At 44.1% G+C, this 23506-nt stretch overlaps 2 protein-coding genes across 11 annotated transcripts in view; one reads left to right on the top strand and one right to left on the bottom strand.

The window, feature by feature from the left end:
* LOC146182053 (uncharacterized) overlaps positions 1-17506 on the top strand; it is a 138995-nt gene extending 121489 nt beyond the window's left edge. For 9 of the 10 annotated variants that reach the window (XM_084577050.1, XM_084577060.1, XM_084577059.1 and 6 more), the window contains 6 exons: positions 2952-3051; positions 3494-3640; positions 6202-6403; positions 7940-8730; positions 13560-13696; positions 14904-17506. In XM_084577050.1, the coding sequence (XP_084433176.1) occupies positions 2952-3051; positions 3494-3640; positions 6202-6403; positions 7940-8730; positions 13560-13696; positions 14904-15111 (1585 nt within the window). In that variant the 3' untranslated portion in view covers positions 15112-17506. Of the gene's footprint in view, positions 1-2951; positions 3052-3493; positions 3641-6201; positions 6404-7939; positions 8731-12054; positions 13159-13559; positions 13697-14903 lie in introns of those variants that run through there. The other variant, XM_084577058.1, reaches the window with a different exon arrangement.
* A 3540-nt stretch (positions 17507-21046) lies between these two features.
* Positions 21047-23338, bottom strand: LOC146182052 (heat shock protein 68-like). The gene has a single exon (XM_084575595.1). The coding sequence runs from the start codon at positions 23305-23307 to the stop codon at positions 21385-21387; it is 1923 nt and encodes a 640-aa protein (XP_084431721.1). The 5' UTR covers positions 23308-23338; the 3' UTR covers positions 21047-21384.
* Positions 23339-23506: the final 168 nt, after the last annotated feature.

Raw genomic sequence — 23506 nt, 5'->3', positions numbered from 1 at the left:
GAGCTTTGTGACTCTAGTGTGTAGCAGAATGCAGTCGTTTAAGAAAATGTGGCAGGAACTTCATTTAGGAAATAATCAGTGCCAAGATATGTTCAGGAACCTTTGCTGCACCAGTGCCAACTACATATGGAGTCGAAATTCTGCCGCATCCATTTACTTTTGCCAGCTGTGTATGTCGCAGCAGTCTTTGCAATGCCCCATTTGACCAAGTCTTCATCTTTGCTTGATCAGTGAAGCTTAATAAAGCATTGATGACAAGTCTGTATAAAATTGCCAGCCCCATTCAAAAATGCTTGTTGAGCTGCTTTAATAATGTTGAGGACAGAAAACATCGCCTGAACAAGCTGTCCAAGTTCAATTTTGCTTTCTCCTCAGTAACACAGCAATTTCGTCGTTCTTCAGATATCAGACGGTGCCGCCAAAATGAGTTATGCAAACCTTACTTGTTTTTGAGTTGGTGATGCTGCACACAATGCGAATTCCCAATTCTGATCGAATTAAGCAAGTACATAATCCAAAAGGGGTTCTGAAAAGGATAGACGTTTGCATGATGTCTGTGTCAAATTTCAATGCGAATAGATGAACTGTTTAAAGTAAAGAGCAGAGACATTAGTCTGCCAACCAAGATCCGTATAACTCGTGCTATGGTCTTTCCAGTTGTGATGTATGGATGCGAGAGTTGGACTGTGAAAAAGGCTGACCGCCGAAGAATTGACGCATTTGAATTGTGGTGCTGGCGAAGACTCTTGAGAGTTCCTTGGACGGCCTGAAGATCAAATCAGTCGATATTGTCGACCATAAACCCTGACTGCTCATTGGAGGGTCAAATTCTAAAGTTAAAGCTCAGCTACTTCGGTCATCTGATGAGAAGAGGAGTCGCTGGAGAAAGATTTGATGTTGGGAAAGGTTGAGGGTCGCCGGAGAAGGGGTAGGCAGCGAACGCGATGGTTAGATGGCATCCTCGAGGCACTGCAGATGAAGTTATGTGATGTTAGGAAGATGGTGAAAGACCGGAAAGCGTGGAGTCGGACACCACTGAACGCCTGAACTGAACTGAACAAGAAACATTTTACGGGGCACGTTTAGTGCTGCAGCAGGCAATATAAAGTTTGCTTGTGCTTGGTTGAGTTATATGACCCATTTTGTGATAAGGGATTTAACTGGAAAGATTAGGCATGAATAGGAAGGATTAGGTATCGCTCAAGAAAAAAGTATACAACAGTTGCATCTTACCTGTACTCACCTATGGGGCTGAAATGTAGAGGCTAACGAAGAGGGTTCTGCTTAAGTTGAGGACAACGCAGAGGGCTATGGAACGAAAAATGGTAGGGGTAACATTAAGAGATAGGAAGTGTGCAGAGTGGGTCAGAGAAATAGCGCAAGTTACTGAAATTCTAGTGAAAATTAAGAAGAAATGGGCATGGGCAGGATATGTAGTGCGAAGAGAGGATAATCGATGGTTGCTTAGGGTGACAAACTGGATTCCAAGGGAAGGAAAGCGTAGCAGGGGGTGGCAGAAAGTTAGGTGGGCGGATGAGGTTAAGAAGTTTGCAGGGGTCAAGTGGATGCAGCTAGCACAGGACCAGGGTAATTAGAGAAATATGGGAGAGGCCTTTGCGCTGCAGTGGGTATAGTAAGGCTGATGATGATATCAGTTCAGTCTCATCATCATCAAGCCTCACTGAAGTTTTTTTGAAGGATGTGGCAGTCAGTGCCTGCCTAATGTTTGATGTCTTAAACTTAGATGCCTTCACCTGATGTTTCATTTGATGGCATCAATATCTACTTTTTCGATAATAAACCATACATAACCGACATGATATAACTTAAATATGTAAGCATGTCACGTACATCATGTCAGTTGAAAATAAAATGTTCTCACAGCATCTCTGAAACATACAGTTAATGAATAAGGCAACTCCTTGAGCTCTGGAGGATGCAGGGGTCCTTTGTATACTATTTACTTTCACATAAAAACTTGTCTCAACATCCAGCCATATTCATTTCTCTAGAGAAGGGGAACTTTTCCATGGCACTTTGGTATTTCCGGTTTTGCAGAACATATTTGCAATTGGCATTGCCACAAACACAATTCTTGGTGGATCAGCTTTCTTGTAATTTTTGAGATTTCAGGTCTTTCAAATGATTTAATAGGGTTCTGTATATGCTGCCAATAGGCCTCCAGGGAGTTTCATTTACATGCAGCTGTTTAGTAACTTGTTACCTCTTACTTGAACTGAACAACCAGTTTCATGTTGTTTTTTGTACTTACTCCGAGTGCCCACGTCGGGTACATTATTCACTCTTGATTTTAACGTAACCACTCACATTGACCTTCGCATCAATTATCCATAGTCGGATAGAAGCAGCTTTTATATGTACTCGGAAGACAGTGAGTTTCTATTTATGGTGATGCTCTACTTTACTGCAATGCATATTTTCTTTATGCTCATAACTTTAATGTTTTTTGGCCAATGCGTTCGAGTGCTTTTGCACAATAAACTATATATAGGGAAATTTCAAGCAATGAACACTGTTGAAAAATTTTCATCAGCGAGTGTTTGTGGACCAGCTTTTTGCTGTGCCACCCTTAAATTATGTTTTACGCTAAAGCATTACAACAAATTTAACCTTTGCATTAAGTGTTTCTTTCCAAATCTGAAAATCCCCAGTCTCTTTCTCTTTATTTTGCTGAAGGTAATTAGGTAATTGAAGAAAACTATTGGAGGTTGGGAGCACAACGCACGGTGACGATGTTTGCGATAGCCCCACAAAACTTGCAGAATAAGACACAAAAATAATTCACACAGGAGCACATGCCGGGATGATTTACAAATGCTGATGGTTTATGCCATCTGACGGAACTCTGGTGCAGAACTGTAGTTGAGTGGCTCATGCCACTGACTCGGCTTGGATTCACTCACATCTTTGGCTCAATCTGCATGTTCCAGGTACCAATCAGTTGCTGCCGGAGAAAGGAATGGAGATGCCCATTCGGAGAGTGAAGACGAGGATCCATCTGTTGTGAAGGAGACGAAGACTAAGGAAAAGGTAATGATTCGGCATTCATTTTGGCCATTTACATCTGTGTAGGGAGGTGGCAGTAATAATATTTGACATCTTCAGTGCTATTACGTGGAAATTGTGGCACATTTTGCAAACAGCCTGATAGCTTTCATGGTGCTCGCAGCTTAGCCATGACATTGAAAGAACGTTCAGAGCTTTTGGATGGAAGCATGCTTTCAAGGCAGCCATGAGATGTGCTGCATAAACAGGCTGTGCAGTAGATGTTACTGTCAATACTTGTGGACAAGCAGTCTCATATTTCTGATTACAAAGGCCTTGCATTTCAGTTCATTGGCTTTTCACAAATGTTGCATTGAGCGGTATTTAGTGGTGAGGACATGCAAGTTTTTTTGTTTTTGTAAATTCTGGGTGAACAAGGTTTAACCCACGGGTATTGTATGAGTGCTGTGGTGTATCTGCTGTGTAGGTGGTGTATGAAGGGCTCTCATCGCTCAAGAGCCAGTGGGAGAGTGGTGCTGTCAACAGCCACCAGGACAGGGCAGAGGAGACAAAAGAGGAGCTGGCCAAGCTGCGAAAGAAAATGTGCCTGGGCCGTTCAGAGTCCATGCGACAGGTGACTGCTTTGCCTTGGCCTTGCTGATATTTGTGCTCATTTAATTCGTTTCAAAAAAATATGACCTGTATGAGTCATTTGTCTTGAGAATTTTAATAGGAAATATCCAGATTTACCTGAACATACTGAACATTTTCTTTAACATACCTGAAATTATTGCAAAGCAGTTATGGCGGTTGTTGGGATAGATTGTCAGTATTTGTGCATATTTGCTCACAAGTACTTTTTAGTACACTGCTGCCCTTCTGAACATTTCAGTGGGGTACTAAAAACGTGTCTAATTTACATTCAAGCTCAAATTGAGCAAACATATTCAAAGAATTTCTTAAACTATTGTTGGCCCTTCCAAGCTGTCACTGTCATTGTTAACAATGTTCAATGTTGCTGTTATGCTCACCACCACTACACCAGTTTTGAATACAGTTGTTGTTTCTGACCATATAGACCACCCTCCTCCCTTTTTCTTCTGAAAGTTTCCAAAATCATTTCTCATATATTGCTCCCAAACCTGAAAAACTCGATAACTAACCTTTTATGAGTGGCTCAAATTGAAAGCAGGAGAAATGAAAAGGTGGAGACCCTGGCCTGCTACTGCACACTGGGGAGGGGGAAAGGCAAGTAAAAGTTAAGGGGCGAATGAAGGGGAAAATGATGTGATAGTACAATGAAATTATTCGTGGTGCTCCAAGCTACTGATTAAACCTTGTATAGACATGGCGAAGCTCGTCTTGTGCAACATGCAGCATGTGTCTTCCATACATGCCACTTGTCACTATATACACACTTCCATTGCAGGCACAACAACGTAAAGACTTACACTGTGCGCTGTGCCGGGAGAAGCTCAGTAGACACGCAGCACTTGTCCGCATGCACCAGTTGTCATGGCACGCATACCGGCACAGTTGCAGAACTCCTCTCTGCATTTTCACATGCAGGCGCAAATGTGTAAACGAACACACCGCTGCACCAGAACAAATCCAAATCTCATATTCACATGTTCCAGTAGAAACACATAGGCATGCAGGGCATGCACCGTAAACAGTGTCCTCATGCACAGCACAGCATGCATGAGTGCCACAAATGAAAATCGACCTATTTCACGTAAAAATTCAAAGACTCATCTAATGCCAGTTATTAGGTCAGTTTCACCCTGGCACCTAGAATAGACTGTTCAGAAATAGGGTGGCTGTAAAACTACCTGAGAGCAGTTTTCAAGGCCATCCTCTCATCAGTATAGTGAGGGCACTCTCAAATAACATGACATTGTCTCTTGAGAAAATTACACTTCCAGTTCGAGCTGGCTTAAACTAAGATTTTATGAAGGTAGCTTTTTCTCAATGCTACACCAAGCCTTAACCATGGGAGAAGTTTCCTGACGTAGCTTAATTTTAGATGATAGGTGAACTCGTAAACCTTCATCAGTGAGACGTGGTCCTGCTGATCGCTCACATTGTTCCAGTGTAATTTCGTGGCACTTAGCATTGAATGAGCCAGTAAGACTGCAGCGTCACTCCTCGAGAAAGAGGTTTGTACAAAATCCTGATCAGAATGGGTGAGCTTAGCTTTTGTCAGCGGTTTCATTTCCTGCTATGCCACAATTGCTGCATACCTACTAAAACTTGATTATGTGGACAGGTTGGAATATACCTCGGCTAGTAGCACAATGTGCCCAATAAGCTGCTTGTATGTACAGGGTCGCCCACTTCTAGCTATAACACTCTATTACTTTCAAAGCGCCTTTGAATTTGACCCGGGCACGCTATATAAATATAAATGGCAGGTCATGTGAAGCACCACGTCCAGGCCCCTCTGTGTTTGTGTCTCTTTATTTCAATACCGCATGCGTAGAACGCACTGTTGCTTTGAAAGCGGTGAGCGTGTTATAGCTGGAAGTGGATGACCCTTTACTTGGTTAAAAAAAATGCAGGTCTTGAGTCGCAGAGTAGTGTCTAGTGGTGTGCTTTCTGCTGGCCAATGTAGCAGATGGCCTCTTTTATACCTGCCAATTAGTTTGCCATCGACTGTTTTATTTATGAGCTTAAAGCGTTGGTTGTAGACTCACCCACTATAAATGCCGCTGCTAAAGGGGTAGAAGTTAAGAATCGAGACTAATAGCCAATGGCCCTGTTGGCCCAGATTGGCAGTCTCCCTAGCTACTCTGGAAAGTAAACACCACATGTCCTATCTTCCACTTTACTGGAATAAACACCATGGCCTCCCCTTCCATTCTAAATCCCCTATTCCTCAGTTTTCTCAAAAGCCTTTATCTTATTCCCTTATTAAATAATTCTGAAGATTCACAGGATGGATTTGTCAGTGTCCTTTGCTGTTATGTCTGCATGCCTCCATATCTAATCTTTTTCTTGTGAAATTCATGCTGAAGCCTTGTAAAACATGCATTTCATGACTGCTTTTAGCTTTCATGTTTAACAAAACGGCAAATACACAAGCTCCAATGACAAGTGCAGCTCAAGCCTGGCTTTTGTAATTGTGAAAACAGTACCATTGGGCTATTGGTTCATTACTATACGTATTTACTGGTAGTTTTGTCTGGCCTCCAGGTGTACCAGAAGGCCGTGGAGGATGCCAACCGTATCCAGGCCGGGCGGGCCGAACAGATCAGCGTCGAGGGCCAGGAAGCCCGTGCCACTTCCATCAAGGAAAAGTTTGAGGCCGGTGTAGTGATCCAAGAGACCGAGGCTGAGAAGATTGAGCGCCTCCAGCTCGAGAAGCAGGAGGAGCTCAGTGTTTTCAACGAGACCGGTGAGTTCAGACATGCTGTGCATGTTTTGGAGAAGTAATTTTGGGAAACCATTCAATAACATCACAGCGTTGGTTTTCCCAAGCGACTTGTATGCTTTGTGTGTAACTCCATACTTCTAGCCCTGTTAATACATTTTGACATTTTTGGGGGGAATAGTATTATGCTGGCTCCAGTACAAAAGCCAAATTTTTAATGAACATGCAATTTTTGTGCTACAAGACATATTTTGCATACATGTTGGAGCCTTCTTTTATTTAATGGAATATGCTGTTTGTGATGGCCACTGATCTATGGCAGCTTCAACACTCAAAAATGAATGCTTGATGAAATGAAAGTTGCATCGTTGCCCATTATTGCCCTGCCTTCGCTGTCTCTGGACTGTGCTGCACTGTAAAGTATTTGAATAGCTTGTCTCAAACTTTTAGCTAAAAGCAGCACTTGCTGTGTCTGGTCTGCTTCACATTGTATATCTGGATGACCGTTTAAATTTGAATAAATTGATAGGAAGATTGCGCACGTGACTGGAGTATACATTTTTGGCTGAGGTCTTGATGAAAAGTTCACAGGAACAGTTTCAAGTAGTGTCCACCTGTATCCAGTATTTTGGAACAGAGCACTGAAAAGAGTTGTAAATGGAAATTATCTACATGATTGTGATGGCATGCCCGCTTCAGAGACATAATTCGATTACTTGCACATTTATGATGCAGGTGCACATTAAAAAAACTAGATGTACAGTAAAAGCCTAATACCTTTTGCAAAGTAATGCAAAGTAACTTGGCAGTGATTAATGACATAGATAGAAAAAGCAGAAAGGTAGCCCTAAAAATTTATATGCAGAAGACTGGGGTAATGTTTAACAGCTTCAGATAGGAACAGTAGTTTACGACAGGTAACGCAGCACTGAAGAAGTAGACAAATATATCTACTTAGGACTGCAGATCCAGGCCACAAAAAGGAAATAACTTGAATACGATTGGTATAGAGGGTGTTTTGCAAGTACTCGCTGGTTATGACTAGCAGCTTATCAGTATAAGAGGAAAGTATATAACAGTTGCATTTTACCGGTACTCACCTATGGGGCTGAAATGTAGACTAACAAAAAGGATTCTGCTTAAGCTGAAGACAATGCGGAGAGCTATGGAACAGAAAATTGTAGGTGTAACGTTAAGAGATGGAAAGGGTGCAGAGTGGGTCAAAGATAGAAATCGAGAAGAAATGAGCATAGACAGGACATGCAGTATGAAGAGAGGATAACCGATGGCCGCTAGGAGTAACAAATTTGATACCAAGGGAAGTAAAGCATAACAGGGAGCAATGGAAAGTTGGGTGGGTGGATGAAGTTTAGAAGTTCGCAGGGGTGAAGTGGATGCTGCTAGCACAGGACCGGGTTAATTGGAGTAATTTGTGCGAGGGCTTTGACCTGCAGTGGGTATAGTCAGACTGATGATGGCCTTCTGCAGCCTCTGTTGTCGCCTGTTCATTTTTATTGTGCTTACTTTGCCCCCTTCTTGTCTCCCTATCCTTTCCTGCAGGGATCGCACATGAGGCCAAGAACATTTTCAAACAACTTGACGCTGAGGTGGCTCGGCAGTCTGTCACTCCCACATCATTGGCCCGTTCCCCTAGCAACCGCTGGAATGTTCCACGGCCTCAGAACGCTGTCTCACCAGGCGACGTCGTCCGCGCTAGTGACCCTGTCCGGGAGCCCGAAGTCGCAACCACTGAGGTATCTGAGCGCTTCAAATTCTTCGAGAACTTCAAGGAAGAGGCCAAAGAGCGCAAGCGCTTTGAGATGACACCACCTCGTGACACCGGCAAGGAACCCTCACCAGAGTTCCAGGTTCAGCGTGACCCTAACGTAGTCCGTGCTGCTGATCCGGCTGAGGAAATCATCATCACGGACACTGCACGGCGCATGCGCGAGCGGTTCCGCGAGCTCGAAGAAAACGCGAGCCGCGAGGAGCTGCCTCAGGGTCCCAAGCCGCTGAAAAGGATCACGCCTCCCCGCGAGTACACACGAGACAATGCGCACGAGGCGTCGCCCGAGGTCCAACGCGATCCTGACGTCGTGCAGTGTTCGTACCGGGTTGAGGACGACATTGTGGTCGAGGCAGACCGTGCCAAGAGCATGCGAGCACGCTTCGAGAACTGGGATGCCGAACGCGTGGCACGCGAGAACCGGCGGAATGGAGAGAATGCAGATGAGGAGTGCCTGCCCATGGCTGACACTGCAAAGACCCTGAAGGCCAAGTTCGAGGCCATCCGGGACGAGTCTGAGCGCCAGGAGGCACAGAGGCCCAAGCCTAAGGTCAACAGATTTGTGGTGAGTGTGGTTGCACTGATTGTTGATTTGTCTTCACACTATTTGGTTATGTTCTGTGTTGGTTGCTGGAATGCAGGAATGGCAAGCTGCACCTCACTGTCTAATCGCAGTACTACATCACTAGTTTAGAGGAGGTTCATTGAATTCCAAATATGGTGTTCGTAGACACTGCCATAAACATGGAAATTCTCACCTTGTCAAGTTAAAAAATTTTTGGCAAGTGCGTGCATACGAGAGTTTACATATTGTGCAAAAAAATGTAAAAAATCAACCTTATGTGTTGGAGCTGCACAAGTGGTGACCATACAGTTTGTCATGGCACAAGCACAGATTTCAGAGAGGTACTGGGAGTAAACGGAAGTCGATCTGTATCATTCTTGCTACATTAAAAATTGCATTCTTATTAGAATGACTCCAATTCACTGCTAAAAGCAGCGTTTTTTTATTTTATCTTCAGCTTACAGTGAGGAAGTTAAAGATGGCCAGAAATGAAATACAAGTGTCACTATCAACTGACTTTGGAAGTAGGTTGTGGTGCATAGACATAAATTTTAAGGCTAAAGCCTTCTTTGGCTCATGGCTGGCATGGACAGAGCCTGTGTACAGACTGTGAGCAACTGTGTTTGCATGAGCTGTCAATCATCTGCTGTATGTAAAAGTAACAAATTTGCTGTCTGCTTTAGAGTATGGCCAGTTCTCTGTGATGACCTCCAAATCGGGATGGACGACCAAAAAATTTTCTCCTGGACCCCTAAAACTTGACCTTGTCAGCATCTGACCAAAATTGGTTTTCTAAGCTAATTTCAGTGGTCAGTTTGGTCAACTCAATGGTGACTGCAAAATTCAGCGAATAATTGTACGGCACCAAGATTTGAACCACGGTCCTCTTGCACATGAGGCAGATTTCTACTTCTAGTTAGCCAGCCCTAGAATTTGGCCCTTCGAATTCCCGAAATTCGACCTCATCAGAATTTGACAAAAATCGATGTGTAACCTAATTCGAGTATGGCGAATTCAGTGGTGACCTCTGAACTTTGGCAGGCCACCTTTGAAATTTGACGTTCTTGGACCCCCAAAATTTGACTTCTCGTAAATATGACCATTAGAAACGGCAACTAAGTAACTGTACTCAGCAACGAAATGCAGAACTTTTAACGAAACTGGGCACGAAACTCTTGGTGCTTTTGCATTACTGCATGTAGTGCAACTCCAATATTTCGTGCAGATCTCTGAGACTAGGGTACGCTTTCGCTTGCTTCAAAAATTGGAACACAGTCCGCTCTGATGCGGGCACTGCGAGTTTGAGCGAGTTGCCTGGCAGGAACATTGAGTGCAATTTTCTCAGTGGTGAAGGTGTCCTTTGCTGCAGTACCAGCATATCAGCCTGCGCAGTAAGAACCGTGAATTAATTTTGACAAGTGACCTGATAGCCACGATAGAAGCAGGTGTGAATGCCATGTTAGGCAGTTTTGTTTCGGTTGGTTTATAAGGTTTAGCTTCCAAAGCAGCATGAGCTATGACACACTATGGAATGAAGCTGTTTTAAGCTGGCATAAAATGTCCGTTTGCTCTGAATGAATAATTCCACACAAATGGACTGCACATATGTTGTGCGTATTGGAACTGCATATTAATGCCGCATATTGTTCACCATCGGTGTTACTTGGCACCACAAATGCATGATGCATAACTTTTTGCAAAATGTTTTTGGTGTGTGCATAGTTGAACAGTTAAATTCCAAAGCCCTTTTGAGCTTATTGCTACAAGGTTGTATGCTTTTTTCTGAGTTGATATTTTGAGAAACTGACCTTTGATGCCCATTGCTTTGAACTTTGCTGCTGACAATGCTTAAGTGATTTCGGCTTGCAGATGTTTGTTCATATATGTACTAATATCAAAGCATATTGGAATGCTAAATGGTACTTGCATGTTTGTGCTCAAGTGTAACTTGGCACCATTCTTGTTTAAAATAAAATTTAAATACTTGGAAATTACTGTTGCACCTCTTATAACTTATTGTCAAATTTGTAGATAAAATAGCGCTACATTCACAGGTGAATAGCTGCATATAACTCACAGGGCAGCAGTAGCAGCAGCTGTATTGTTTTGGTGCCTGTTGAGCAGATGTTGCAAGCAAAGTGCATGCTAAGCTATTTGTTTTCGCAGGCTTGGGAGCTGCTTGGTGTCACTCAGTTTAAAGGCTGCTGCAGAACAGGGCGCTGTTCACGCTTTTTTCATTCCTGGTAATAGCATTTGCCGCCAGTTATCTCTTCCCGCTTCTCTGGCCGGCACTTTCGTTTTGTACAGCATTACGTATCTATAAGCAATGGTGCCCATGTCAAGTGGGGTTATTTGGCATTATTATCTTAACACAAAGAGTGTCTTAAGCCTTTGCTAATTAAGCTTCAGCTGTGTTACTTGTACTTGCCGAGCTGTTTATTTTTGGCATTTTAGTGACAGGATGCAATGTGTTTAGTTGATATGGTCGGCTAACGACTGAACGACAGAGGTGGCAATACTAGATGAAAATTTCAATGAAACAAGGTGCCTCCGCACTATCTTAAAATCATTGTTGTGCTTGAAATTTGTTCTCACGAGCATCCAACTATACCTTGAGTAGTTGATGTGATACTGGTCAGCAATTCACTGCTGACTTGGTGCAAGCGCATTCTTGGCTTTGTGGCAGGAATATTTTTCTGCTTTGTGCCCGCAAATGCATTCGCCCTCCTGCTTTGCTGCATGGTTTGGAAGATGTGCAGTTGTGCACTAATTGACCAAGGAAAAAAAAAATGAAACTGGTGAGTATTTTTTTCCACACAAGCATGTGCACTAACGAGCATGCGGACTGTGGGCACTTTGATAAAAGCTGCATGTGGAATGGCCTTGTATTGTGCCAGTTCAGTATATTCTCGCGTAAAACAGAGTGGCTAGATTTTATTTTTAAACATGGCATGCATAAGTATTTTATGATAAACCACTATTTCTGAACAGTATGTAAAGCAATTCATTATGGGTCTTATTTGCCTATTTACTCATATAAGAGTGTATTTTCGGTAATCTATTTTGCATTGACTATGTATATATAACTTTACCCATCATACTATATTTGGTTATGAAATTGCTTTCACGTTAATTAAAGAAGTAAATGTTTTTGGTGGTCAGTTTTCACTGACTGCAAGATGCATTGCATCTACCATACTAAGACATTCTTGGGAGTGGTCATGGCATGGAATTAGACTGGAAAATTACCCAGCAAATATATACAGCAGTATATATATTTAATGCAGTCTAAGTAGTAGTCCCATGTCTTTTCATATTTTGCAGTGAATGACCTGCGACAGTTCTCCCTTGCAAGACATCCATGGCATGGCAGCGTCAGCACCACAGAGGATGTTGCCACTACATCGAGTGAAGATGGTTTTTTTTTAAGTCCTGAGAAAACGCGTGTGCGACTGTCGCCAGAGCAGTCTCCAACCACTTCAAGTCTGCTACACAATATCTGTCTCGTGTACATAGTGTGCGTGTGTGGGTGTCCTTAGTGGTATTGAAGTATCTCTGGAGTCCTGGCCATTCTAGAATCTCTGCGACAAGGTTTTCGTACTGTCTTGTAAAAATTTTTTGGCGCAAAAGTATGTTTTGTGGCCTGGCCATTTTAAAGGAACAGGTTTTGCCATTCTGTGTTCCAAGAGCCTAGTCTTTGTTAACTTTTCTTTTTTACATTTTTGTGCTTGTTCTTCCTTTATGTGCACATGTTTGCTCCTAGCAGCTGCTGTGCGTAAAATACGAGCTCCTCACTGTTCGATTAGCTCAATGAGGAGTTCAATATTTATCTCCTTCTTTTTTTTTTTCCTTCAGTGGAAAGAGCTTGTTTGTTTCCCCTACAAGTGTCTGCTGGATCTCTTACGACCGCGCTGATATGCAGATCGGACATGCCTCAGGGCAGTCTCATGTCCTTAATTTAATATTTGTCTACTTAAGAGTTGTACAAGGCCAAGAACCTTTCCTACGACTGACTTCTAAGGGACCCTATGTCTCTTCGTCTTTTTCATAATGCATTTTTATAATCTTTGAATGTTTTAAGACTAACTCTCTTTTTTTGGGGTGTACATTTGTAATTCTGTTTTGACGACTGGTCTCTGAGGCTTGCATTTGGAGCAGTGGTGAAATTTGAAGTGCACCAGCAGTGATGCTGGCCCTCTGCACTTCGTAGCTGCCAATTTTTAGCTGTTTACATTACCTATATTGAATGTTATATTGTGTGATTATGTTGCTTGTGAAAATTATCTACAGTTGCATTATTTTTACAGGATACATTTGCAGTAAAGCTGCTTATGTCAAATTTGGATTTTTTTTTTGCTACACATTCTTATGCAACCCAATTGATGCTGTAGCTTGTTTATAGATGAAATAAACTTTATATGATTCTGACTTTGTTGTCGTTGCTGCTTCATTATTGCTGTCCCTGCTACTCCTGCTAGCAAAATTGTCTAATTCTTTAAGACTGAAAACAATGCAAGGAGATGAAGGACAGAAGGAACAAATTCCTTACTAAGCCATTGCTTAATTATGTAGTTGCCTTGTTGTTTCAAAAAACAGTGCTTGTCTGTGCAGTTTTCTTATTTATGAAATTTTCATCTGCGTGGTTCCCTTTTTCCTTCTGTGCTTCATCCGTTTGTGCTGTTCTCCACCCAAAAGGTGAATGGTTACCAACTAGCCCCCATCCTATTACAGTGCACTTCTGTCGTACGTCGCTGACAGCTGACAGAAGTTGCTTTGTAACTTTATAGTTGATGTCTGTAGTTCAAGCAATGCCTGTTGATTGTTCGCAGGAGTTCCCGGGAACACCAAACTCTGAAGCATGCGCCATGTGCAACAAGAAACTTTACCCCATGGAGCGAATGGAGGTGAGCGGACTGCGGATGCACAAGAACTGCTTTCGCTGCAGCCACTGCAATTGTCATCTCAGGTGAGCGGCTTGCTCTGCACTGATGCGCATTGTTTTGTTTGTGTGCTTCTCTTGTTAGCTACATTTCAAAATTGTGGTGATATGCATTGCATGTTTGACATCCAGGTCATGTGAGCAGCTTTTTTTTTTTCTTTGTAGCAAGATTGCTATCGTGCAGCCTATGATCTTGTGTTCCTTTTATACAGTGAAGGATGGTATGTATGAGAATTCATGAAATTTCTTATTCAGAGACATCACCTGAGTACCCTATGCTGCAGATGTCAGTTGCAGACAGCTTGGTGGTTAGGGCATTTGGTTGCTGAGCCCGAAAACTCTGGTATTTTTTCTCCATCAGAACTGTCCGCGTGGCCAGCACTGAACCAAAGAGTAGTATGCTGCGAGATGTTAGTGCAGCACGTCAGAAGAACCCTGGAAATTAAGACAATGCATTTGTGGAGTACCTGCATATGCAGTATTCCTTGAACTGTGGCTGAGAGGACATGTCTGTAGTTTTGCGTAGCATGCATGTAAAGAATGAGCTGGTTCAGAGTTTCTACCGAGCTGTTGCATGTTCTGCATCTGATTGCAGCTATTCTGAGCAGCCTGAAGGTGCTTACTGTAGAATCTGATACAAACCTGATGGGCCGTGAAAAATTTCATGCATGAAAAATATTGCCATCACAACGAATGAAATCCACATGCAGAAGCATGGAAAATGCATTCACACAGATTTCTTTATGGCTGAAAGAATTTATGCCATGCAGCTGCAGCTCTCTGCTCGTAATATTGTAGGAAAAGGTTGTTTTACATAAGTATATATGATATGCAAAAAGTGCAAAAGGCAGTCCTCGGTCACTGAGTCACAACAATAACTATGTGCACAAAAAAATGTTGATGGTACAATTCTGACTTCTCCAATAGATTACACACTGGAGCTGCAACAGACTTGACTCTAAAAATTAGATTGTAATGAGGGTCATAAGAACTTGACTACTCCAGGTAATTGTTTTCATCATGTAGGTTTAAACTGCTGTCTTGTGCGATTCTTGTGCACCTAATGTTCACAGTTGGCTTCTTTGTTTCTTTTTATGGACTCTCCCAATGACAGCAAAATTTATTGAAGGTACATATATATTGTGCTTTGTGGGTTCTCAGTACTTTCCTTCTATCCACTGAGTAGTTTGTTTTTGCTTTTTGTGACTGTCTCTGTTCGCATTTCCCCATGCAGGTTGGAAAGCTACACAATCAGTGGAGGGAAGCTGTACTGCGGACCTCACTTCAAACAATTTTTCATAGCCAAAGGCAACTATGACGAAGGCTTTGGTCGTGAAAAATGGTCCAGGTCTGCTTCGCCTGCCTCTCGGGAAAGCAACGAGGAGTACACAAATGGCGACCGGGATCACATTGGCATCCTTGACCAGCCAGTCATAGCGTAGCCGCCACCGCGCCAGCGTTCCAGCCACTTTAAGCCGCAGCCGTGCGTCGCAGTTGCCGCCACTTCATTGTGCCCTGATTTTCTCGTTTTCTCCCCCTAGCTCCACATACTCAGCATGCTCAATGTAAGATAAATTCTCTCTCCAGCCTGTCATTTCCTGGTACACCCTCCTATCTTTGTTGCGGATTTTATATTGCTGCTTGGACCAGTCATGGAGGTGCTGTCTCTCAGCTGATAGGACAGGTTCTTGTTTCATAGGTGTGTTGTCGTGATCAGAGTAGGTGGGCTGGGAAATTTGTGCCCAACAAGTCGGGCAAGGTGTAGAATCAAACACAGGTGGTGCATATGGAGGAGCACGAGAACAAACTCGCGTGGTTGTATGCAGCCAAACGGGCACAGTAGCAGTGGGGTGACATATGCTGAACTGTACGTAGTAGTCAGTGTGTTCTGATGTCATCAGTTTTTCGTTAGTAGGCTTTCTCTGGTGATAGCATGGTAGTGCTGCAGAGTGGTACGATATGATTACAGCAACACTTTTGTCCTCTAGCCTTTTTGTGTTGATTTTTTCCCAAATAGTAGCTCTCAACATTGTGTGTATCCTCTAACTCATCTGTGCATTCCGGTCTTTATGCGCAGAGGTTTTGTGCAATTCAGTCCTTTTGCTTTTATACGTTATGGGCTGAAACATGGCAGCCAGTGCTGTTCTGTAGTCAGAGACAAGCACTTTTTGATCTTGCAGTTCACAAAATATAAGCTTCATCTACTCAAGTAGCTTGTTATGCTTTTATTTTATTTTATGCTTTTAGCTGTCGCTTTGCTCCTCTTACAGCTTCCTTTGGCATGCAAGAGTAAATGCTATACTCTGTTTCAGAAAGCAGGCAATGCTGTCTAGGCTATTAGTGTTCTGCAAAAAAAAAAAAAAACAATTATGGGGACACAATTCATTACTAAGGGCTAGATGCAAGAGTGTTTCAAGTTGTTTTTCTCATTTTCTTTATTTATTTTTATATATTTTCTTTTATGGCCTGCTCAGCGATGTCAGCAATAAGCTCAAACGCCACTTCTTAAAACTTGATGCATCCCAGTGCGCGTTCAGTGCAACATACTGTTTGTATTCGATGCAATTCTGGGGGGACTCCTGCAATAGCGCCTTACACACACAGAGGATGTTTTTCACATTTTTTTTTCATTCATTGTGGATTTCAGCGTTACAATGAACAACAATACCAACACTGGTTTTTCTGTGACACGGGGCTCTTACACTGTCGCGTAAAATGTGTATTGCACCATACTTTTTTGTGGCAGTGGTGCGACGCATCGCTTATGGTTACGGGAGCACTTACTACAGACGAGCACAGTTCACAAGCTTGAAATATTCACATTGCAAGGTCTTTGTGGTCATTGCTTTGGACTCTAAAGGTCCATACAGGTGCTGTGCCTTGAATTTGGCGATGCTATGAGGAGGTAATCCAATGTTCTCGCTCGCAACACTTGTTTCCTGGACAGACTTCCCGGAACACATCCTGGTACAGGCTTGCACGTTCGCAGTTATTCCCTTGGGATGTTTTGACAACTCTGATGTATGGACCTGTGAAAAAGTATGTGCAGGGGAGGCGGCTGTGGTCGCTAAGCTGGATACCATTTTCTCAACTTAATGGAACCCGGTTGGAGTGAACACAGCAGGTAGGATTGCGGAGACAGGGAAAAAAAAAATGCAAAATGCAAATTCAATTTTGATCATTTTGCCAGCAATATAAGCATTTTTCGTCAAGCTTATAAATGTGTTATGTTTGAAGCTAGCAGGCAAAGCATTTATTTTTCACTCGCTGCAAGCAGTGTGCTATATTTTTTGTTGATGGAAGCTGCCACGTATACAAGAGCACTGGCATTGACAGCATTGCATCTGATGAGTGAAATGGAGTATAGAAGGAAAGCTATGAGGAGCTGTTAATGCGACCTTAAGTGTGATGTCTGAAACTGCTTTTACATGTAGCTTCGGCATTGTGCAGTCCTTCACAGCAGAGTCTTCATGATGAGTGCAGGTTACGCGACGTGTATTCACCTTACTGAGTTATCTTTACTTCCTCGCACTATTTAGCTCTGCTGTGCTGTAAACAGTCACTACAGTTGATTTTATGATTGCAATGCTAAGTTTGTATATTCATGGATGAACAAAGGATGCTTAATGTGTATTTATGCGGTTGATTTCATTATACCCGATTTTAGTCAATTCATGCTCTTGGAGGCTTTCTTTTTCCTGTGTTCTTTATTGTCTGTTACAGTGCTATAAAGATACTCCCGGATATGATGTGAGCTTGTGTAGACAGTGTCACTTGTATATATTATAAAAAAAAACCTGATGTCAGTGTCAATAAAGTGTTATCTTACAGCTCTAATCATTTCGGAATTCATAAAGTTTAGAGCAACCATATGCTGGATCCTCCTTGCAGATGCCAGTTTAGTGTCATTTGCAGCACACTAGACGCAGTCTATGAAATTGTCATTGGTGTATTCACTATATTCACTGCAAGCCAGCAAGTCGTCCTTGTAGAGTTAGGGCTGTAGTAGGATATAACTTAAAGAAAAACAGCAGTTGCTATGGGCCTTGGTACGCAAATATTACTCCGCTGAACTGTAAATGAAATTAGTTCTCTAAGTTTAACCTGCCAAAGAATCCATGGAGGCATTGAAATTCTTGGGGTTATACTTTGGACTGTTGTGGTTAGCATTGTACTCGGGTAACGAGCAGGCTACTTTCTGTCATGGAGGCTAATACTCTTCCTCCACGATGTATCTGTGTATGTTGTATCTGACTGCAGCCCAGCCAATTGCAAACCTCTATTACTCCATGGGCGCCGGAAGGATTTGGTCCTGGGAGGAGGGACCCGGGTGGCGTGTGCAGGTTTAAGAACGTTTTATTGAAATTTGTAGCAAAATATTTTGCTGGCATCGGGGCAAAAGGTGACCTACAAGTCACGTGACTGGGCCTTCAGATCCACAGTTGGCATGCAACACAGTTCTGCAGGCACAGAGCAGCACAAAATAGTGGGCCACAGGTCGGATTTAATACAATTGCGAACGAGGAGCAATTGAACATAAATGCAACCATAAGCCTATCTGAAGACAACAGCCAGAAGCAGTACATGCAAGAACACAATGAAAAATACAATAATCGTATGCGTTTCAGAAAGTATGCCTTTGTGCTTTTATAATGTTAGGAATTTGCCTGTTAAGTGCATTTCATCCCCAATCCTTATTCGATGTTTAGAACGCTTAACATTTCTTAACTTTTGCTGATCATCGTTAATCAACATACTTGAAAATGCATTACAATGTTTTGCTTCTGTTTATAAATTGAGATAGTCATTGGTTATAGAGGCTGTAATACCAAGTATTTGACGTCTTTTGGACTATGTAGAAACAGAATCGTATTTAGACAGATTGCAAATGAAACAAAAACATTTCTTTTGCAAATATATCTTTTTATGGTTTTCATACCTGCTCCCCATATCAACAAAAAGTGCTGCACATGAGACTGAACAGTAGAAAAATGTAATTTCTTTCTCGAGTGCATTTGGAGAAGCAGGTGAAATTTCTTTAGCATACAAATGTATCTAGCAGTTTTCCTGGTTACAAAGTCTGCATGGTAAGACCAGCGGAGATTTTCATGAAATAGGACACCTAAATATTTACGTACTGATATGCTTTCTAATAAAATAGCACGAAAAGTGTTATAACTGTATTTATTGGTTCATTGACAGCTGAAAAAATTATATATTTTGTTCTGTTATCATTTAACATTGCCAGGTTGGTACAGAGCCACCTCGGCAAATTTTTCAGCCCATTAAGTTTTGTGAGACAAAAAGGGAATTCCTGTCAGTTCCTTTCTAGCAGTTCCTTTCTAGCCTTCACTGAAGCGATGTAGAGCGTCAAGATCTGAGTCTTTCGGGGTTGGAAGCTGTAGTGAAGCCACTAGGCTATTCATTGTATTGAGAAAATTTTCATTCTGTTCTTAAATTACTACATGCACTTCACATTCAGTCTGCGGTAGGACTGCTCTAATTCATTCATTTGAAGCTTTATGCCCCTGGTTACGATCGGGATTTTCCAGTTTCAAATGTTTTCTACCGGTTTCTTTAGGGCAGCCATGTCATTCTTTTGTTTCTCAAGATTTTCTAGCACAGTATGTCATACTTGCCGGAAGTTAACTTGAGCTTTCAATTCCGTCACAGTAACAACAACGCTGACCTGTGCGTGTCGTCGTCGCACCTACTAGTAATTTTCGGGCTACGCTTCCAGAGTTCGCTGTGACTCAGTAAAGTGTTATCCCGATCGAAGCGGCCCGATACCTCAAATGAAGCATCGGCAGGCCCAGAACGAAGTGTATAGTATGACAACGTGCAGCAGTTCAATGCGCGTTGTCCCAGTCTTAAATTTTCGCGCCATTATATATGAAGCTATATAGTCCCAGATTTTGAGCTCTTCTTGTTGCACAACGGTGATAGTACGTTTTGTGGTTCTATACAGCGAAGGCAATGCAGGATGACGGGCAGTCCCAAGTAGAATGGGAAGCTGCCTCATGCTCTATAGACTCCAAACCGTTTTTTCAACTTTCCGTTCCCCGCGAATCACACCTCTACTCCCAAAGAACGCGTATCGGTCTCCTTCCTTTTCCTGGTGCGGAGCCACGAAACCCGAGACTGTCGTACGAATGACCTGTTATATATATGTGGCACGGGAGGAGTCTGTCTGTGGACTCCAACATACTGTCGTACGAATGATCTGTAGCTTGGGCATTACCGATTGGCTCAAGACTTGTTTTTCCGTAGTGAATCACCTTCAGACTCCCGCTTGAAATCTTACCTGCATGAAAAATGGATTGCAACACTGCGCAACACGAATTTTGGTTGCATTTTAATCTTATGCAGAAGACTACATGGCGCAGCACGTGATTTTCGCATATGCCCGAGAAATAATTGTGATCAAATATTTCTCACTTTTCGTTTTACTTTCAGCAGCCGAGCGATGGATGTGACTACAGCCTAGGTCACCTGAGAGATGAAAAAAATGTATTCCGTCGTTTTAATTCACTGCGACTAACACTAGAGCCAGACTGCCTCAAGAACAGGGATCGCAATTGTGAAGTATTAGCGCTGGCTTTTCATACATCATGTGCATGACCGTACACTTGACAACGTGAGGAAAGAAATTCGATTGTAAATTATTTAGCAACCGTAGTCAGATATCACGCGGTGATCCGGGCGTAGATTGATTGATTGATTGATTGTCCTTTATTGAATGGGAAGGCTCATGGCCATGGAGGGGGTTAAAGCGTAGTATACGGTCTTCCGTATTGTTATGAAGAATAAAACACGCAACCAAAATTTAAGTGTCTACACTCAACGACAACGCGAGACTAGAGGGGTTCAAACAGAGCGCCGAATGTCGATCGAAGGAGGCGGTCTTCTTGCCAATGGCGTGGACCCATTTATGAAGTCATTCATAATCGCTTATACTTGCCACCTATGTTAGAAGGTGGCCGTGGCGTCATGGCAATAGGACGCCCGTTGGGCTTACACCACGCGCACGGTGACCACGCGTAAGCACCATATGATACTTATGACACTTTTTCCTGCATCTTTCGTGACAAAAGGAAGCGCATATTACGAAAACGCTTTCTTCGCACTCTTTATCCGCAACATGGCTTCGGTGCAGCTGGAACGGTTATTAAGTCACGGCTATATAATGGGAGTCCAGCTCAGCCGTGCATGGAGTATAAATTATAGCTGCAAGCAGTCAAAAGGATCAAGTGAGAACCGGGCGGCTTCCTCAAGGTTCGACTTCCTGCCCTGGGGAATCGGGCACAACCCTTTGTGCTGTGTACTCTGTGCATGCATTGTTCTCCCAATGATCAAAAAGCCACCACTGAGGGTTTCCTTGCTTCTTTATTGATCAAGGCATTAAAGAAAAGTGTAGTGACAGCAATAAAGAGTATTTCACTTCCAAACAAGCAAACAAAAAACTCCGACAATACCGCACCCTCCGCCACCACTGATCCCGCTTATGCCTTTCTTGTTTCAAAACCTTAGGTACACAGAAGAACAAAGGTGAGTACATTTACTAAAAATTAACATTATTATGAACAATATATATAATTCCGATCCCTTACCCACCTCAAGTTAGAGCCAAAAGTCGGTTAAGAAAGCCTCGCATCGTGGCTCGCAGCCTGAGCAAGTGGTATACCAGTGAGGACTGTAGGTAGAAGGCTCACGCCTCAATCGACTTCTTCGATCGTGGGCCCAGACTGATGCTGCGTCGATCCGTGCTTCGGCCCCTGCCCTTGCGGCTGCTGATGCAGCTTGCTCATGACGGGCATGCAAGCTTGCTGGAGTTCTTTAAGCCGATGTTCGTACTCGTCCTTCTCGGCCAGGCTGTTGGCGTCAATCCAGCTGATGGTCTCGCGACACTTGGATAGTACTGAGTCCTTTTCCGAGGCAGGCAGCTTGTCGCCAGCTTCCTCGGCGGCCTGCTTGACCGCGTAGACGTACGCTTCGAGCGAGTTCCTCGCAGCAACCCTCTCCCGCTGTGCGTCGTCCTCACGCTTGAACTTCTCGGCTTCGGCCAACATGCGTTCGATGTCTTCTTTGGAGAGGCGGCCCTTGTCGTTGGTGATGCGGATGCTCTCCTGCTTTCCTGTGCTCATGTCGCGGGCGGACACCTGCAGGATACCGTTGGCGTCCATGTCAAAGGTCACCTCGATCTGCGGCACGCCCCGGGGAGCCGGCGGGATGCCAGTCAGGTTAAACGTGCCTAGAAGGTGATTGTCCTTGGTCAAGGCCCGTTCCCCTTCGTATACTTGGACAGTCACCGCCGGCTGGTTGTCTGCGTACGTCGTGAACGTCTTGGATGTCTTGCACGGAATCCTAGTGTTGCGCTCCACGATTCGAGTCATGACTCCTCCCGCCGTCTCAATCCCAAGGGACAGCGGCGCCACGTCGACGAGGAGGACATCCCGTATGGCCTCGCTCGAATCGCCGCTCAGGACGGCTGCCTGCACTGCAGCGCCGTAGGCCACGGCCTCGTCCGGGTTGATGCCCATTGCGAGCTCCTTTCCGTTGAAGAAGTCCCGGAGCATCTTCTGCACCCTAGGTATGCGCGTCGAGCCGCCGACGAGCACCACGTCGTGGATCTGCGACTTGTCCATCTTGGCGTCGTTTAACGCTCGCTCCACAGGCTCTAGTGTACTTCGGAACAGGTCCATGCAAAGCTCCTCGAATCGGGCACGGGTAATCTTGCTGTAAAAATCGACGCCTTCAAAGAGGGCGTCGATCTCAATGCTCGCCTCCGCCGAGCTCGACAAGGTACGCTTGGCGCGCTCGCAGGCGGTTCGCAGTCTCCGAACTGCCCTCGAACTCTTCCGCAGGTCCTTACGGTGCTTGCGCTGGAACTCCTGCACGAAGTGTTCCACCATGCGGTTGTCGAAGTCTTCGCCACCTAAGTGTGTGTCTCCCGCCGTAGAGCGCACCTCGAACATGGAACCTTCGTCGATGGTCAGCACAGATACGTCAAAGGTCCCGCCTCCGAGGTCAAAGATGAGCACATTCTTCTCTCCACGAAGGTTCTTGTCGAGTCCATAGGCCAGGGCGGCTGCTGTCGGCTCGTTGATAATGCGCAGCACATTAAGGCCGGCAATGGCACCGGCGTCCTTGGTGGCCTGCCTCTGAGAATCATTGAAATATGCCGGCACCGTAATGACGGCATCGCTAACTTTCTTGCCCAAGTAGGCCTCTGCCGTCTCCTTCATCTTGGTCAGAACCATGGCGCTGATCTCCTCCGGGTTGAAGCGCTTGCGCTCACCTTTGAACTCGACGCTAATCTTGGGTTTACCGCCGTCGTTCTCCACCTTGAAAGGCCAGTGCCGGAGATCGTCTTGTATCTTGGGGTCATCATAGCGTCGCCCGATGAGTCTCTTAGCGTCGAACACAGTGTTCTCCGGGTTCATGGCTGCCTGAGCTTTCGCGGCATCTCCAATCAGGCGCTCGGTGTCAGTGAATGCCACGTAACTTGGCGTTGTGCGGTTGCCTTGGTCGTTGGCGATGATCTCAACACGACCGTGCTGGAAGACGCCGACGCACGAGTACGTGGTGCCCAAATCAATGCCGATGGCCGGAGCACCTGACTTCGGTTGGCTTGGCATTTTAACACTACGGAGAGTCGAGCTTCGCTCAGTTTATAGCGCACCTTCAAACAAGCATGCCGCGCACGACCACAGCGCTTCATTTATACCATTCGCGCGTTTTTCTCGGCAAATCTAGAAACGCCGAGGCTAAATTTGACCAATGAGAAAAAAGTAGGTTATTGACGTCACGGTTTCTGCGCTCCGATTGGTCCACAGA

The sequence above is a fragment of the Amblyomma maculatum genome, chromosome 8, assembly GCF_055883805.1.
Source record: "Amblyomma maculatum isolate TAMU_Amacu chromosome 8, ASM5588380v1, whole genome shotgun sequence".
NCBI classification, from domain to species: domain Eukaryota; kingdom Metazoa; phylum Arthropoda; class Arachnida; order Ixodida; family Ixodidae; genus Amblyomma; species Amblyomma maculatum.
The sequence above is the reverse complement of the archived record's forward strand: the minus strand, read 5'-3'. Positions and strand labels throughout refer to the sequence as shown.

Bases quoted from the DNA above. Each gene is read 5' to 3' on its own strand.
- LOC146182052 (XM_084575595.1), bottom strand. From the start codon at position 23,307: ATGCCAAGCCAACCGAAGTCAGGTGCTCCGGCCATCGGCATTGATTTG.